Below are 17374 nucleotides of genomic sequence, written 5' to 3' on the forward strand. Positions count from 1 at the left end.
GCAGCACAAGGCTGTGGCTGCAGAAAATGGAAACAAAACAAACAACCCATACAAACAAAGGTCTCCTGCCATGGTAGTTTCAATTCCCCATAAGCCTACATCACTGAGAAGACTCCACACCAGTGAATTTGAAAAATGGTCAGCAGAGCAGTTCTGCGCAGGTACTCAAATCTGCCAACCGTCTCCTGCAGCAAGAGGATGTGGGTGGGTAGCAGACAGACACATCCTGTGCAGGAGTTTACGGACAGTTTCTTGCTAGATTCTCCTGCCTTGTTTCTGGCTGCATTTCCCCGTGTGGAGCCAGTTTGGCAAAGACTTTGCCGTAAGCCATTCAGTGCTACATGTAGCTCTTTCCTTTCACCAGCTGCATCTGCCCAAGGAAAAACAGGCTGACTGTTCTAGCACAGCCTGCGAGCCTGTAACGAAACTCCCCTATCCTCTGTAATATATTAGCTGCACACATGCTGAGCAGCAGAAGCAAGGTCCAGACCGTGCCAATCTCTGCAATAGCAGACACTAACCAGGAGGATGGCAACTTGCACAAAATCACACTGAGGCAGTACTAACCATAGCAGGATGGGGCCAGCCAGCGGCTGTGCCTGTGTACAGGTGCTCTCTGGTTTAACAGTGTGGACTGACACAGCGAATGTCCTGAACTTACTGACTACTGCATGCAGACAGACTTCAGCCTGACTCGGCTGCTGATGATGTTCACAGAGTGCCCCTGCTGCCTGCTGGTATCAGCAAATTCCATGTTTTTTTGTCAGATGCAAGAGCACAAGTATGTTTCCACATAAGCCAGGCTGCTGGGCTTGGACAGGGCTAGCCTGCTAAGAACATTTAAATGTCTACAGATGCAGAACTGTCTTCTTGGTAGAAGACTAATGTCCGGGCATGCAACCAACTATCAAAAGACGCAGTGTTTGCTCATGCCACGTAAAGAAATTATCTATGCACTGTATAAAGCAAGAAGAGCCATAAGAACAGAAATTCACCCAATTCTTCCAGCATCTCTTTACAAATTCACTGAGAGTCACGTCTGTCTACAAGGGTACAGGAAAGGAGCCTCCCTCTACGGGTCCCTGGGCCACTCCTGATGGCAACAGTCCTTGCTGGTAGACCTGACGTACAAACAGCAGATGACAGACCTTGTTCACACTGAGCAGCTCAAGTCCTCATGAACTGGAAGTAAAAGGTTGTGCTGCATTATGGAACTTGATCTTACTGCATGCAGGACCATCAGCCCTTATGCTCCCCTTGCCCCAAGGGAACTGATCCAGCTTACAGAGAAGCACTATGCACAGCATGCCTCCTGCTCAACACACAGCCCTCAGGGAAACAAGAGTCTTGAGCTTTGTCATGGCTTTGGAGGAGTGACCCTGCAGAGAAACCATCAGCTCACAGGAACATCTCAGATGCTCCTGTCTGGTCTGGCATGTGCATCTGTTTCATGATCCCTCTCAGTGGCACAGCATGAACCTGCAGGGAAAGTCACTCTATTGAAATCAACTGCTTTTGTTGGCTCTGTGTATCTGCAGAGCTCTGCAGTAAGCAGGATGGAAACCTGCAGTAACATCAGTTCCTTTTCTACTAGCAGCTACAAACACTTGATAGAACACACTGCTCATTCTGACACAGGGCCTCACTGCCTGCCAGCATGTCCATCCTTGGTTTCCTATAAAAACACCACTGATTGCCGGATGGCTCAATCAGATCAATCTGCACCTTTCTGCTCCACCTGTTCTTCTTCCAAATTTATGGGCCCACATGCATGTGAAGCATGTGAAACAGCTAAAAAAAGGGAATCTGAAAGCAAAACAGCAAGACTGCTTCCCAGCAGCATCTGCTACTTGAAGCTAAGAAGGTTGACAGTAACACTCTGCACAGTTATAGAGCAGCCTGCTTTTTGTGTCAGTCTCCAGTAGCATGTCCTCAAACCACAAGTGAAAACAAGTGATCCCCTATGAAGGCATATCTGCTCCAATTATTACAGCAGGGGAAAAAAATGACACCTTCCGTTATATAACCAATAGGCTGTCTGATTTGGTTTGCCCCTGTTGCTATCCAGCAAGCTCCCTGCTGTGTTAAAGGCTGGTGGCATTTGCTGAAAAAAATGTCAAGAGTGAGAGGAACAAACCTTGATGGCAAATCACAAAAAGCATTCAATGCCATTGGAAGAGCCAAGGGGTGAGTCCACCTCTCTTCACGTCCCAGCCCAGAGAAGTGCTGCACAATCTGTAGCTCTACTCATACATGAAACATGAGTACCGACTTACAGCAGCAGGCAAGCACCTACAGCTACCAAGAAAGGAAGCAGTGCATCAAAAAGAGATGATGTAAAAGCACTGCTATGGAAGTCGTCTCCCTCTGGCTCTCAGAAGTCAGGAGAAGGTAAAGTTAACTCTGCCCCCTTGTGCATCTGCTTCATGATACAGTCTGCAGCTTAGAGATGACGTATTCCTCTTCGCCAGCGTTTGATCCACCTCTCTGCCACCTGCACTGTGGAGCCTTGGGACTCTTCTATGAACATCTCATGCCTGGCTGTGCAGAGATAACTCTTGCTCAGCAGGATGAGGAAGGGCCACAGAGTCTCCCCAGGAATCTCTTCAAACAAAGAGGCTGAAGTAGCTGGTTAGGCACAAGGGCTTGTTCCTCACAATCCTCTCCACTTCTGCAGCTGTGAGCCTTTAAAAAAGGAGTTAAAGTGGTCTGCTGAAGACAGCAGTGCTGTCCAATTCGCAACCTCACAGATCATGACTCCTGCTGCCAAAACAACAGGCGTTGTTTTATAAATTATGTGATCTCTAATATTGAATTGCCAAAGATTGGGGAATTTTTCAAAGATGCCCCTGGTCTTTCCGTGGAAGCACTTCAAGTTTTTCTTCATTAGAGAGAGAATTTCTTCCTTCTTGATTATATAAGAGAGTCTCTGTAATAAGAGAGTCTCTGTAATAATAAGAGTCTCTGTAATAATACCTATCTAAGAACTGATGCTTCAGGACAGTGCTGTGACAGTCTCGGAACACAAAATGCTTCTCTCCTTCCATGTCTGATACAACACAAAATTTCTACCCTATCTGCTTTAACGTAGATATTTATGTGTGCACTTATAGCCTTGATTTGGGGGAAAAATCACATGTGCAATGGTAGATCTAATTAAGACAGATATATTTATCAAGTACCTGAACTTTCACAGCTGTAGACTCACACACACGTGGCTGAAATCATCCCCACAAAGCTCTCCCAGTTTCAGCAAACCAAACATGACTGTGATCCAGCAGTGCATTTCCTCTGCAAACAGCCTCCTTCCTGCTGCCACAGCTCAGGCTCCTCACCAATCGCCTGCCCACTTTCTCCCCAAGTCAGGTTCGTGCTGCCACTGCTCCTTCCCACCCCACTCACCTCTCCCTGCACCCACACAGGAAGCCCCAGGGGCTGGGAGGTGGAGAGGCAGGAACAAGACACGCATGCGGTCTCCACCTCACATGGCTCATGAGCTGTGCTGAATGCAAAGCAGTGCCAGGGCATTCACCAGCACGCCTGGGTGTTGGGAGGTTGGTCTCACATCCATCATGTTCCTACAAGGCCAACCAGTGACTCCCAGGCTCAGTGAATGCCATTGCTTTCTCCTGTGCTTGGCAATCCGTGGCAAACAACCTCTTCTCTCCTCCTTCACAACCCCTGGGGCCACTTCTGCGCTCTGTAGAAGCCTCTGCCTCTCCTCAGAGGCACAGATGGGACCTCTGCATGCACAAGGCCAGCAGGAGGCTCTCCAAAAGAGTTGGAGCAGGTTACACAGGTGCCCAAAGGCAAGAAGCAGGAGCTCAGTCTTCTGTAGAGCAGGATGGTGGCACGGCAGAACAGCATGCATGGCCTCCCTGCGAGCAGCACTGTCCCCAGCCAGCAACCAACATCTCCCATGCCTTCACACACGTCACTCTACTGACGATTTTCTGTCTCTTTGTGTTTAGGGACACTTCCCTGGCTTTTATTTTATTCACTTTATTTATTTATTTATTTCAATTTCAGGTGTCTTCAGAACCCATACGAGGAGAATTCCCCTCCCTTTCACTGCTGGCAGGGAGATGCCACGTCAGCTGGGAGGAGGCGATCAAAAGCAGTGACACATCCTCTGCCCCCCTTTCTACAGCAGTGCTGTTCTGCAGGAGGCTGCACAAGGACCCCGGGCTGGGCTGCTGCCCCCAAACCAGGCACAGTCCATCACTGGCAGCCCTGCCTCGGCCCTGCCAGCCCCACATGTCCAGCACACCTGAGGGGGCCCACCTCACCAGCTCAGTGCCCCAGGAGAAAACAGCTGCCATTACCTTCATCGCGCTTGCGCTTGTTGCTCTCGGTGCCAGGAGAGGCGATGCCCAGGATCCCACTGATGGAGTAGGACGAGCCAGCAGAGTCAGTGCTGACAGAGGACACCTGGGTCACGGAGCCTGTGGAGGCTGCAAGGCAAGGACAAGAGGTCAGAGCACAGGATGGCACCAGCACCAGCCTGAAAGGAAAACCACGTGTCACCAGAATGGGAGGCCGGCAAAGGCTTTGAGCAGCAGCAGCCACTCAGGCCCCTGGGCAGATGGGTCTGGGGCACAGAGAGAGGACAGTGTGTGAGCGGTCTTTCCCAGCACTGTGGGCACACCGATGCTGCACTGAGCCCGCAGCCCAGCACACAGCATCAAACCCCTGTGGGACACGGGGTGACGTGGGTGACAGGTGGCTGAGAGGCTCTGAGGCTCCCCGAAATAAAATATGAAGTAAATTCATTTTGCTCTGACTTTTTCTCCATGAGAAGCAGCCTCTAGGCTAACAAAGTGGAATGATGCTGCTCAGCCTCCTCAGAGATCATGTTGGCACTTCCAAGCCCATGCTGCCACACTGTTGAGGATGTCTGTGTGAGCACAGAGCCTGCCTTGGCTAACAGAGGCCAGCGGGGGAATGCCCATTCTGCAGCACGGAGACACGGAGCAGCTGAGGCACGCACAGCACATGCCTGGCTGTGGCAGATCTCCCTGCAGAAAGCCAGGACGCTCCTCTGGATACGGCCCCTCCGGCACTGGCTCCTGGCTGAGCATTGCTGCTCTCCCCCTGAATTGAAGTTTTGGGAAGTTTTGCTACCCATTGGCTCGAGAGCGCAAAGTGCACAAAGAATTATGGAAGGGATGGGTGATAGATGAAAAAAAACACATTCAGAACTACTTACTGACTAATGATGCAGAAAACGTTATGAATAAGTATCCCTTTCTTGATTTATTACTTTAATTATCTGACATTCTATAGACCCCCATTAGTGGGGGGGGTTGGTTTAGATTTCAATTTTCTGTCTCACAGTGAAAGCTATTTATCATAATAATCACTAAAATTCAAAACCTTTTAGCAGTATTTATAAAATTCCTTTACTATGTTCAGTCCTTGGAGAATGACAAAGAAGGTGCATTAGCACGTGTGCTGAAGTGTTTTATGCAGAATTATCTGTCCATAAGAATGATTAAAAGTTCTTTAGAATATTTGTAATCCATTATGCTTTTTCTTTTTTTTTTTTTTTCTTTTTTTAATATAGAAAAGTTTTTCTCACCTATGCTGTGACTGGAGGCTGGGACTTGCTGATTGGGTGGCTGCTGCACCTTGGTCCGTATGATCCTGTTTGTAGTTGAAAAGAAGTAACTTCTTAGTATTAACCATCAATTACAGGGGACATCATACACAGTTTTGTCACTCAGGGATATCCACAGCAACACAAAAAAATTACTCCTGTGCACTGTGTGCAGACCCAGGGCCATATCTGTGCTTCCAGCCCACGCCATTAGGAACATTTGGATAACTGACTCCTGCACGCTCCCTGAGATCCTGCAGTTTGGTGCTTCAGTCCTTGTGAGGTCACAGTCCTTAATGCCTAAGAAAGAAACGTTTTTAGCAGCTTGGGAACCCAGAGGCCTAATGTCTCATCTCCAGGGAGCTGGACACCCCACCAGACTGCAGCCTGGGCTGCCTGAACACCTTTGTAAGTCTGTTCCTAAGCCACCCTGGCTACTGTGCCCACACATCTAAAGAACCCGGTATCACTGAAAAGATTATGCTTAACCAAATTAATACTAAAAACAAAAAAGTGCTGGATTAAATGCTAATCTTAAAAGCTGGATAACCACATTGCCATTGCTGGGGACAGCCTCTGCTCTGAGCTATAATGATGTAAATCAGGAACCGTTCAAAGAAGCAGAAACAACAAAAGGCATGTGTTGTGCTGCAGGACAAAGGGGAGTTGCTAAGAAGTGCTCTATCAAATGCTCACCTGCCGACACGCTGCTAGAAAAGAAAAGACGTGGTCTGAAGCCGCTCCAGGGATTACACAGCTTGTCTGTGGAATCAAAATGTGCTTGAGAGAGGCACACTCCTCAGACGCATCACACGTCTCTGTTCTGTGCACCATTTACGCAGCAGTAATGCTGTGGTAAGCATTTCTCTGTGTTTACCTAGCAAACTCCTTTACCATTTCTGCCTGCCTTGAATTTGGAAGAGGGGAGAATGGGAGGGGAGCTGCGAGAGGTCTGTCAGGGTGACGCTCAAGAGCAAGTTACCACCGGGCAGCCAGGACCCGAGCAAAGCACTCTGCAGTTGGGCATCCCCAGACTTAGCAATGGATCTCTTGCTTCTTCCTGCCCTTCGTGGGACAAAGCAGCCACTTGCATGTGGGAGCTACAGGCAGTTCAGCAACTAAGAGAGGGGGCATGGACACTGAAGATGTCCACGGTCCTTGTATGAGCAAGACTAGAGCACCCTGCCCTAGCCTTCCTTCATGCTCCAGCAAAGGAAGGGTGTCTGAGGCCTTCTGACACAAAGAACTCTTCATCTCTGGAGAGACCAGGGACTGGAGCATGTCAAAGCAGCTGGGCAGCTTATTTGAGCAAAGCTAATCATAATGATTAATTAAGCCTTAGTCGTATGGAGTTGCTCCTGCTGCAGAGGATTGGCCTACTATTAATATTAATTAATGTTACTAATTAATAACAGTAGTTATTATTCACTCATATAAGATGGCAGCAACTCAAATTCATCTGCTGAAATGTACCCTCCATAGCAGGGATGTGCTACCCGTGATCCATCACGATGGCTTTGCAGTGCACCACTCCGTCCCCTCAGTCTCCCAGCAGCAACAGCACCTCTCCTGAAGACATCAGCATAGCCCTGGGCATCACCTTCCTCCACACAGCAGAAGCAGAACTGGTGGAACATCACTGCAGGTCTGTCCTGCCCTGTACTGCATAGGCTGTTCAGGAGTTTCAAGGCTGGGTCAACTGGCCTCCACCAAGATGGCAAACATCCTGAGTGGCTCCTGGTGAGGATTCACTTCATCAGCCAGAAGGCAACATTGGCTTTCCAGCATAGGGCTGAAGAAGGCACTGTGCCTTCAGAGTAGGAGTTCCTGCCCTCAGTGTGCGACAGCGCTATCCATGAAGCCTTGATGTGTGTAAGGACAGATCCCACCAAATGTGCCACAGAAATAAAAGGAGTTGCCATTAAAGCCAAGTGTTTAGACATAATTTCCATGACCTTGTCACAGCGGTTCAGTTTGGGTTTTCAAGATATTCTCCGAGACTGGCAAAAGCAATTCTAAACAGACTGACTCTCAAAGACCATGTGCATTTCACACGGGGCTTCACATCTTCAAAAAAAAGGAAGGTTCTTAAGCAGAGTTGCAAGCAGATGAGAAAGAATGAGATTTCCACCCAAATAACTTGGCAATAGGTCATTAAACATCATCTCTGATGCAGTGCCAATGAGTGTGTGGACATTGCCAATGTAGAAACATTTGAGGATGCAGCAGAAGGCGGACAATGGAAAATGGATCAAAATACAACTGGAACATATATAGTCCCACTGCATTCCCAAGCTACTGCTGCTTTTTTTGGTGGGCTTTTGGACAAAGCTTGAGGAATCGCTACATGGACAAAGTGCTACTCATAGCAGCAGCCATGCTTCTGACACAACAGGACTTGAGCTGACTTTTATGAAAGCAAAGATCCACAGAACTGCAGAACTGCCGAATATGCTGTGTTTTAAGGGACCCACGAAGATCACCAAGTTTACTCTTTGTTATCTGCAAACGGCCAGAATGGGATTTTCCTTCACTTTTCATGGTGTCCATACCATGCCTCAGATTGTTCTGAAAATGCCTTGTCCCTGGGGGTCCTGGTGGATGACAGGCTGGCAGTGAGCCAGCAGTGTGCTCTGGTGGCCAAGAAGGCAATGGGTTCCTGGGGTGCATTAAAAGGAGCATGGCCAGCGGGCCAAGGGAGGCGATCCTCCCCCTTTGCTCTGCTCTGGTCAGGCCTCACCTGGAGTATTTTGCCCAGTTCTGGACTCCCTGGTACAAAACAGACAGGGATCTCCTGGAGACAGTCCAACAGAAGGCCATGAGGATGCTAAAGGGCCTGGAGCATCTCCCCTGTGAGGAAAGGCTGGGTGACCTGGTTCTGTTCAGCCTTGAGGAAAGAAGACTGAGAAGGGATCTGATTAATGTTTATGAATATCTGAGGTGTGGGAGTCCAAAGGACATGGCCAGCCTCTTGTCAGCGGTCAGTGGGGACAGGAGAAGGGGAAATGGCCATAAAGTGGAGCACGGGAAGTTCTGCACGTGTATGAGAAGGAAGTTCTTCACGGCAAGGATGGCAGAGCTCTGGAACAGGCTGCCCAGGGAGGCTGTGGCTTCTCCTTGTCTGGAGATATTTCAGACCCGCCTGGACGCCCACCTGCAGCCTGCTGTAGGAGCCCGGGGTTTTGCAGGGTTGGACTCAGTGATTTCTCTGGGGGTCCTTCCAGCCCCTGCAATTCTATGATTCTGTGATTCTGTATCTGTAACATTACTGAATGATGTTTTGGAGCCTAAGTTAGACAAGAACTTCCAGTCAGTAGCAAAGGCTGAGCCAACTGACCCATTTTTGCCCTTAACCATATTGATGGATAGCTCAGTTCAGTAAGACAGAGACAATACTCTGCACTGCTGCTGGGGAAGCCACTCCTGCTGCTCAAGCAGGAGCTCCATGAATGCAAATCAGGTCAGGATAGTCAATGAAAGAACACTGCATCAGTCTACTTCATGTCCATGGACACAGGTGGGACTTTACAGATATCTGTAAGGACTCATAGAATTTGCACAAAATCGTGCAAGTGAGAAATATCTCAGAAGAGCAGTGAAGCCAAAACCTGGTAGGAAGCATACTCCCAAGAGAAAATAAAAGGGTTCTGTTTGCTGGTGTGCAGGAGGGTGATGAAGTGCTCTCCTTCCAAGTGTTAATCCCTTATTGTCAGACCAGGAAGACTGGAGACAAAACAGAGTATTTCTCTGTGCTTTTTCAGTCACAGCCTTAGACAATCCTTGACTGGGATGGAAGCAGATCAGCATAGCTTCAGAACTGCAAGTGAGGCAGGTGCTGCCTCACCATGCCAGGAGAGATCTCACACACATGGGAACAAGGCTTCAAATGAGATTTTCCTGCACTGACACACAGGAATTCAAGGCGACTCAAGCAATTCCATTCAGCACGCGGATGCTACTAAACCACATTTCCCTGTTATAATCGTGCTGACAGTACCAGGCAGCAGCCAGCACGATTCTGAGCCAGGCTCAGCAATACTCGGTAGGTGACAGGAAGACCTTGAGAGCCGTGCTTTGAGTCCACTTCTCCAGCAACACGGGGCCAGTCTTCCTCCAGGTGACCACCAGCACCCAACGCAGCTGGGTTCTCTGAGCAGAGGCATTTCCCACTGAGTGGGATCCACCAAACACAAATCTTTACCAGCAAGAACTGCAAGTCACGAACAGGAGAATGGAAAGGGCAGAAAGGAAGCAAAGGCCAATGGCACAACCTGGCTGCTGCTGGGGAACGCTGACGGTTGTGATGCTTTCACCAGCAGAGTGGCCCCATGGCTGCTCCACAACCATAAACGTGGCATTCAAACGCACACAGACTGCATTTTAGATAGACTGCACAACACATCCTGGCTTCCGCTAGCAGATGAGGATCCGCTGACCGCATCTCCTAGGAAAGCCCCTTCCCGAGACGGCACAAATCCTCACCTGTTAATGGAACTGACGCTGGGCACGGTGTCGTTATCACACACTCGCTCCGCGAGGAGTCTATCCCTGATCTCCCAGGCAAACATGGTGGGATTTTGGCGTTTGTACTCTGCGATTTTTTCGACAACTTTGGGTGTGGCGACCTTTGGTTTTGATCCTCCAATCACTCCAGGCTTAATGCTCCCGGTTTCATAATACCTGGGACAACATCCAAAGCAAATCTTCAGTTATCGCAGGCAGACAGAAGGCACGCTTCGAGATTTGTAGAGAACATAATTTCAAGGTAACCAAACCCCAGCAAATCCTAAGATACATCTTCACTTTCACGTACACATTTTCTGCCTATGTAGTGCTTTATCACCTAATAGATTAACTTATAGTAATTGGAACTGGGCCGTAGGAGGGAACAGATATTTTCTCATAACAGAAAGACAAAAGAAACAACGCAAGATTAAAGGGCGTGCTGGTATCCAAAATTAACTGAAAATGTGTGTAATTAATCAGAGGTTCTGGCAATAACAGAAACAAATCTCACCGAAGACCCTTTTTTGCAGTAAATTCTTGTATCTAAGGAAATACTCTGTCACCAACATCTACAACTTGTTAGCATTTCATCGTGAAGCGAGGGCATGAGATCATCTTTTATTTGCACATTAGCAGCTAATATGCTGGCATGCCTTTTCCACATTTTGTGGCTTTAATATGCATGCTATTGCTTTAATAGTTAATGTTTTTCATAACAGATATATTTTTAGTATGATTCTTCCAGTAGTTCAGATGAGAAATGTGAAGGAAAGGGGAGTTCTTGGCATTCCCAACGGGCTCAGCTGGTTTGGGGGTTTGTTTTTCTGACCAGCTCTGCAATCCTTCCTCACAGATACGATTTCTACTTCTACAGCAAACAGTTCTGTTGATGTCATACAAGCAAAGCAGGTAGGATGGAGTCCTGACACTGACCAAAATATGCCAGATGGATGTTTTTTTGCATGCAAATCACAGGCACAACTGCTTTTAGCAGAACTGCAACAAAGCATGGTAGTTGAGCTCCTCAGCCCCACACATTTCTCTCTTTTAATAAGGAAAGCTTTGAAAATGCTGTTAAAAATGTTGTGTCTGATCCACTCAGGAGCAGGAGGGAGACGATGAGTGAAATCATGCTGAGCACCCAGGGAGCACAACGCACACAGTGTTCTCAGGGTTGTGCACTTTTAGCTGTCCTGTGAATTTTGTTGATGAAACACAAATCTGCAGTCTCTGCAGCCATTGTCTGAGCTGCCCCTTCCAGCCAGCAACCACTGAGCTGCGCTCCCTTACAGTCTCAACTCACCCACTGATCGCTCTGCGCCCTTATTTCTCATAAGGAGCTCTGAAAAGACTCTCAGATAAGAACAACACGTTTGGTTTTGTTTTTGTTTTAATCAGCCTATTTTCTCTGCAGTTACTTGACATAACCATTATATCCAAAATAATGATGATAATAATAATAAATTCTGAACTATTTCCAGCACAGCAGAACACAAACAGGCTGCACAGCCAAAGTCTGTCTGACTGTAACATACAACAGTGCTCATCAGATTTCTGCCAGGCTGCTGGCTCTGTCTTTCAGGGAGAGCTCTGTGTGCAGGTCCTGCACAGGGCTGGCACTGCAACGTTTGTGCATGTCTGCAAACATTCTGGGTGCAGATGCAGACTGTCTCAGCAGCCATTCAGGCAATATTAGTAATGGGCAGCTTTAAGTGTCAAAGACAGATCAACTCTTGAGGCATTCCTAAACCCAGCCCAGCAACATGCTTTAGTGAACAGGGGTGCAGTTAAGCTGCTCTCCCATTTAGTTTCCAGAGGACCGTAAGATGGTACACTTGGACAACAAACCTCCCTAACCCTTGCATCCCTGGTTTCATCCCCTGTTCTGGTGGCATCTTTCTGCTAAGAAAGGACATGGAGAAAAGCTGTGCAGCGCACGATGGTGCAACAGAATGCTGTTTCCTCAGTCCATTTCCTCAGTACCAGCCATCACCACAGATGGGACAACATGCCTTGGTGTTTTCCAGCCACACTGCCCTACTGCTCCCATGCACGATGTCCCACGGTTCAGCCCTGCTGCTGGGGACAGCCCAGGTGGCCATGATGTAGGACAGGAATATGGAGTGATCCAGACAGGGACAACACAGTGCCAAGCACCCAAACCACTACCTGCCAACCTGCCCCAGCTGCCTCGAGCTTCACAGCAATGCACACATGCTCAGAGCAGGTTGCTCTCACACCCAGAGCCTGCTCTCACACTCAGCCTGCAGTCACCATGGGTGCCCCGTGCACGGTGACACTTCTGTTGTTGCCTTCTGCCCACGCAGACAATCCATAGAGCAGCAGCAGAAGGCAAAGGAGGGCTGCATGGAACACCCATCCCAGCTCCACTCTGGGGCCAGGCTTGCTGCAGCAGCCGCATCCTATTCACAAAAGGCCCAGGGGCTCCAAGCTGAGTCCCATCACGACGTGCCGAGGGGCAGTGTGCTTCACAGGGATCCTCAGTTTTCACACACACGCACAGAGTTCCAATTACAGTGACATTTTGCCCACTGTAATTATTAGTTATGAAAATAATTAGGTATGAAATTACGATTTAGTTTTGACAACTTTAATGGCAAAGCTTTGGAGCTCCACTATCTGCTCTATGCTGCAGATGTGCCCAGTGATAAATTTGTTCCAGCCTGCAGCACTAAAACCACCACACTCTGTGCCCATCAACACATCGCCCATTCTTCAGTACGCCAGTCCTGATGGAGCTGTCTGGACACTCACAGCACCAAGCAAAGCCTCCCCAGCACACCTGGAACAGAGGCCTCCAGAGCACAGGCACAGTGCTCCAGAGAGGCAGAGCCCACGGCGGGCTCATGGGAAGCCCAAGGGAAGCTCCGTCTCTAAGGATAAAGCTGGTGGTGTTTCTACAGCCACTCCAGCATCAGCCCAGAGGGAGGCATGCAGCCAGCACCACAGTGCCTCTGTGCAGCTGAGGCGCAGGACTGAGAGTGGAAGCACGGTGTGGCAGCTTGCTCCTCCAGCAGCACTCCATGCAGGGCATGCAGATAGCACCCGGCAGCTATAAGCTGGCTGCAGATAACAGCACGTTGTGGGGACAAGAATGCTGACATCTATGAAGCCAGGGGCCCATGACTACACCGATCACGTTTGCTTCTGAGCACTTAAGTGACTGAGAGATCACAAACGCTGCTAATCTGAGCCGGATCCCATGCTACCAAAAAGTGCTTTGACAGCCTCTGCATCTATTTAATGGTCAGTGGGGGAAATTGGTCAAAAAGTGGGAAACAGCGGGAGGGCACACATACAAACAGTAAAATGTTACGCAACAAAGCTAACTGTTAAAGTTTAGTAAATATCTCAGAAAGCAAGAGTTTGAAATTATCAAACAAAATACATCACGAGAAAAAAATACATGTAAATATATAATCCACGGGTAACTCCAAATTTTGCACATAATGCGTATGTTTATGCACATGATGTTCATGTTTGTATGGTGCTTGTTTTGCGGCATTCTTAAACAGAATCGGTTTCATCTTTTAAACCAAAACCAGGAAATACCACAGACTTGGGGAGTAATGCGCTGTCACCACACTGATCTGAGCAACCTCGATCTGAACGGAAAGATATTTCCAAAATCCCACCATCTAAGGCTGTTCATAGAGTTCCTGGTACTCCGTGCTCTCATGTTCCAGCACAGGAGTAGGAGAGGGCACAAACTGAGCAGTGGGGTGGATTTCTGAGAGAGCTGTGTGTGAGCAGGCAGGTGTCACGTCCCGGCCATGCAGAGCGGTGGAACCGCCCAGAGGAAGTCTTCTCCAGCACACAGCGTGGTGACTTCTGTTCCACCTCCGCTCCCCCGTGCTGGAACGACCGCTGGGTTCCCACGTGCTCAGAGCAGACAGGTGTGGGATGCATGCTGTGCACGGCAGAGCTGGCCCATGTGGCACAGCGCGCTTTGCGTTAGCGTTGCCCGTTAGAGGCTGTGCGAGGGGCAAAGCATACAAAGCGCTTCTCTTTTCCACGTGGGGCTGGCAAAACCCGGAGCGGCCATCGCGAGTCCCGAACCCACTTGGGCCCGGGACGCCCTCCCGCTGCGTACCTGCCGAGTATTTTGCTGACGCAGCCGTGGCTGACGCGGAGCTGCCTGGAGATGTCGCACGGCCTCACCCCCTGGTGCGCCAGCTCCACGATCCGCTGCCGGACGACGTCGGGCAGGGGGCGGCCATTCACGAAAACGCCCCCCAGCTGGTTCACACCTCCGTGTCCTGCAACACACGGGGAGGGGAAGGGGCAGGAGAAGAGCGGCTCGGTCAGAGGCGGGACGCGTTTCCCCGCGGCCGCCCTCGGCGCCGGCAGAGCCGCCCGGGCCACGCTGCGCTCCCTCCGGCGCGGAAGCGGCCGCGCTCCCCGCAGCCCCGCACCCCCTTTTACGCCGCGCAACGCGGGGGGTCCGCAGCCCTCCGCTGGGGAAACGGCACCGGAAGCGCAGCGAGAGTCCCGGCCCGGCCGTGGGGACATCGCTTCTCCGAGCGCCGCGCGGCCCGGGGCTCCTACAGCCCTGCGATCGCTGCTTGTTCGGGGTCTCCGGAATGAAATGCGTCGGGTTTTTTTGTTGTTGTTGTTGGTTTTTTGTTTGTTTGTTTGTTTTGGGGGGGAGGGGAAGGGGGTTGTTGGTTGTGTTTGTTTGGTTTTTTTTTCCTCCAAATTGCTGAAGTTAATCGAGAGTGAAAAACAGTGGCTTCAGCCGTAACAATTTATGGCGCTCTTAGGTAGCGTTACCATCCCACAAATGAAACGTGAGCGCCGAGCCGAGCCCGGCGCGCCGCTCGTCTTGCAGCAGGTTGGCACTGCTCTCCTTAGCGAGGTGCCCGGGATACGCGGGCCGCTCAGACAAAGTGGGGGAGCTGCGTAAAACCCGTGAACGTGAAGGCAGCACTCCGTCCGCCAAGTGAGAAAATGCAATTAGCCCTCGTGGCGCTAACCATCAGAATTACTCAGGCTGCGGAGTGGGGAAATTGAAAACAAACAATGCGGGCAGCGCGGGTGACAATGCTGGAACAAAAATAAAAGAAAATCTCCCTGTTTGCACAGGGAACCCGAACGGTCCCGAATAAATTGACAAGTCAAATGCCTCCACCGAGTTAAAAAATAAAAAACAATAAAAATAAAAATTAAAAAAAAAAAAGAATTAATAAAAAAAAAGTAAAGAATAAAAAGCTACTTTTATTTTAATTTTTAAGTCATTTCTCCGTTGATATATTGATGTTAAACTTTGCCAACACCTTCCAAAGCTGTCAAGGCACATAATTAATCCACGTGAGATGCGTGATTGCTGCAACCTGCGGGGCGAGGGCAGCTCCGCCTGTACCGGCGGTGGAAGCGTCCCATCCCCGCGGCCAGGCCGAGCCCTGGATGTACCACCAGCCGTGTCCAGAGCGGAGTGGGGCACCGCGGCGGCCCGGGAACTGCAGCAACTCCGGGAGGACCGGGAACTGCTGCCCGACCAAGCTGGGAGAGAAACGCAGCGCTTCAGAGAGGGCAAAACGTGGGGTCAACATCTCAACGTGAAAATGAGTGGGACCCCGAGCTCGGCACCTATCGGCGGCTTTCGATATAAGAAATCAGAGGCAATGTGCTCAGTGCCAGTGATGAAAATCTGCGGGTGAGGGAGGATGGCAGAGGGATGGAGGTAGGAGGGAGAAAGAAACAGAAAAGAAAGAAAAAAGGAAGGAAGGGAGGAAGGGAGGAAGGGAGGGAGGAAGGGAGGAAGGGAGGAAGGGAGGAAGGGAGGAAGGGAGGAAGGGAGGAAGGAAGGAAGGAAGGAAGGAAGGAAGGAAGGAAGGAAGGAAGGAAGGAAGGAAGGAAGGAAGGAAGGAAGGAAGGAAGGAAGGAAGGAAGGAAGGAAGGAAGGAAGGAAATAGAGAAATAAGGCACAGAAAAAAATAATAAAGGAAAGGAAGAAAGAAATGAGAGGGAAAAAAAAAAAAAAAAGAAAGAAACAAAACAGAGAGAAAGAAAGAACGAAAAGAAAGAAAGGAAAGAAGAAAAGGAAGAGAAGGATGGGTTTCTTCGGACACGGACTCGGTCTCACTCCAGGCGCGGACGCAACCCCGAGGCCGGCTGGCCGTGCAGCCGCACACCCCGCAGCCGCTACGAACAAAGGCTGCGGGTGGCTCCTGCATAGGGCCAGCAGTGCCGCTGCTCTCCCGGCCGGCCCCGGCCCCCACCCCCGGCGGCCGACGCCCCGCCAGCGTCCGGGGTGCCACCGCTTGGATACGGGCCGCGCGGCGGATCCCGCACGGCACTCTCGGGTGCCGCGTTCACCGGCCCCCTCCCGGTCCCCCCGCTCCTCTTCCCTCAGCCCCTCCGCGCGGAGCGAAGCGAAAGCTGGAGGATGAAGAGAGCTGCGATCTTCCCGTGAGCGGCTGCGGGATCAGAGCGAGGGAAGAGATTTTTCCCTTTCCTTTTCCAACCGAATTCCCGCAGCAGAAGCTCGTTCCCGCAGCTGTGGCTGAGTGCGGGGTAGCTCCTAGCGGAGCCCTTCGCTAGGACACTCGGTGAGCTCCACGACCCCGCGGCACCGGACAGGGCGTTGTTGGTGCCCCTGGAGTTCTCCCTTTTAAAGTGTCGTTTGATTCGCCCGAGGCACAAAAAAGCTCTAGGAAGCGCCGTTCTGGGGGAAGGCAGAGGCCGTCCCGCCCGCGCCTCGCTGCTTCAGCGCCTCCCGGACTGCAGACGGACAGGGGACGGTAGGGGACAAACGGAGCGGGAGGCGGAAAGGGAAGAGGCGCAGACCCGCAGCCCTCGCTCTCGGCGTTTTATGTCGAAAACAAATTTCTGGCACTGAAAGAGCCGTGGCGCACCGGGAAATGAGATTCGTTCTGCCCCAACGTCCCCCGCCGTAACGCAGCACTGAAGGCACCGCGCACTCCGGTGGCACCGCGCCGAGGATCTCTCTCCCCGCACCCGGAGAAAGGCACAGCCACGCCGACCCCGCGCTCCGCCGTTGCTCCGCCGCTCTCTCCGGCGCGAAGCACAGAGCAGCGGCTCTTTCCTCGGGGCTGACGCGCGCACGGCCCTCCGCGCTGCTGCGTTTATTTTGGTTTAATAAATGCGCATCAGAATGTTTGGCAATATCGCTCGGGAAACTTTTCCGTCTGGAGGCAGCGCCGAGAGCGCTTCTCCCTGGGGGAGTATATGTACATGTATCCTGTGTACGTATAGCCGCGAGTCACAGATCGAAGAGGATTATAA

General features: G+C 50.6%; 2 protein-coding genes across 3 annotated transcripts in view; one reads left to right on the forward strand and one right to left on the reverse strand.

Moving 5' to 3' along the window:
- PAX5 (paired box 5) overlaps positions 1-17374 on the reverse strand; it is a 114680-nt gene that overhangs the window by 95126 nt on the left and 2180 nt on the right. For both annotated transcript variants that reach the window (XM_052701470.1, XM_052701471.1), the window contains exons 2-5: positions 14220-14385; positions 10082-10279; positions 5582-5646; positions 4326-4454 (exon numbers count right to left, since the gene is read on the reverse strand). In XM_052701470.1, coding sequence (XP_052557430.1) covers positions 4326-4454; positions 5582-5646; positions 10082-10279; positions 14220-14385 — 558 coding nt within the window. The remainder of the gene's footprint in view (positions 1-4325; positions 4455-5581; positions 5647-10081; positions 10280-14219; positions 14386-17374) is intronic.
- The window catches only part of SLC25A51 (solute carrier family 25 member 51), a 292109-nt gene that overhangs the window by 66485 nt on the left and 208250 nt on the right, over positions 1-17374 (forward strand). The gene's annotated exons all lie outside the window — the stretch shown is intronic.

This window comes from Tympanuchus pallidicinctus, unplaced genomic scaffold (genome assembly GCF_026119805.1).
Source record: "Tympanuchus pallidicinctus isolate F22 unplaced genomic scaffold, pur_lepc_1.0 scaffold4, whole genome shotgun sequence".
In the NCBI taxonomy this organism is placed as follows: Eukaryota; Metazoa; Chordata; class Aves; order Galliformes; family Phasianidae; genus Tympanuchus; species Tympanuchus pallidicinctus.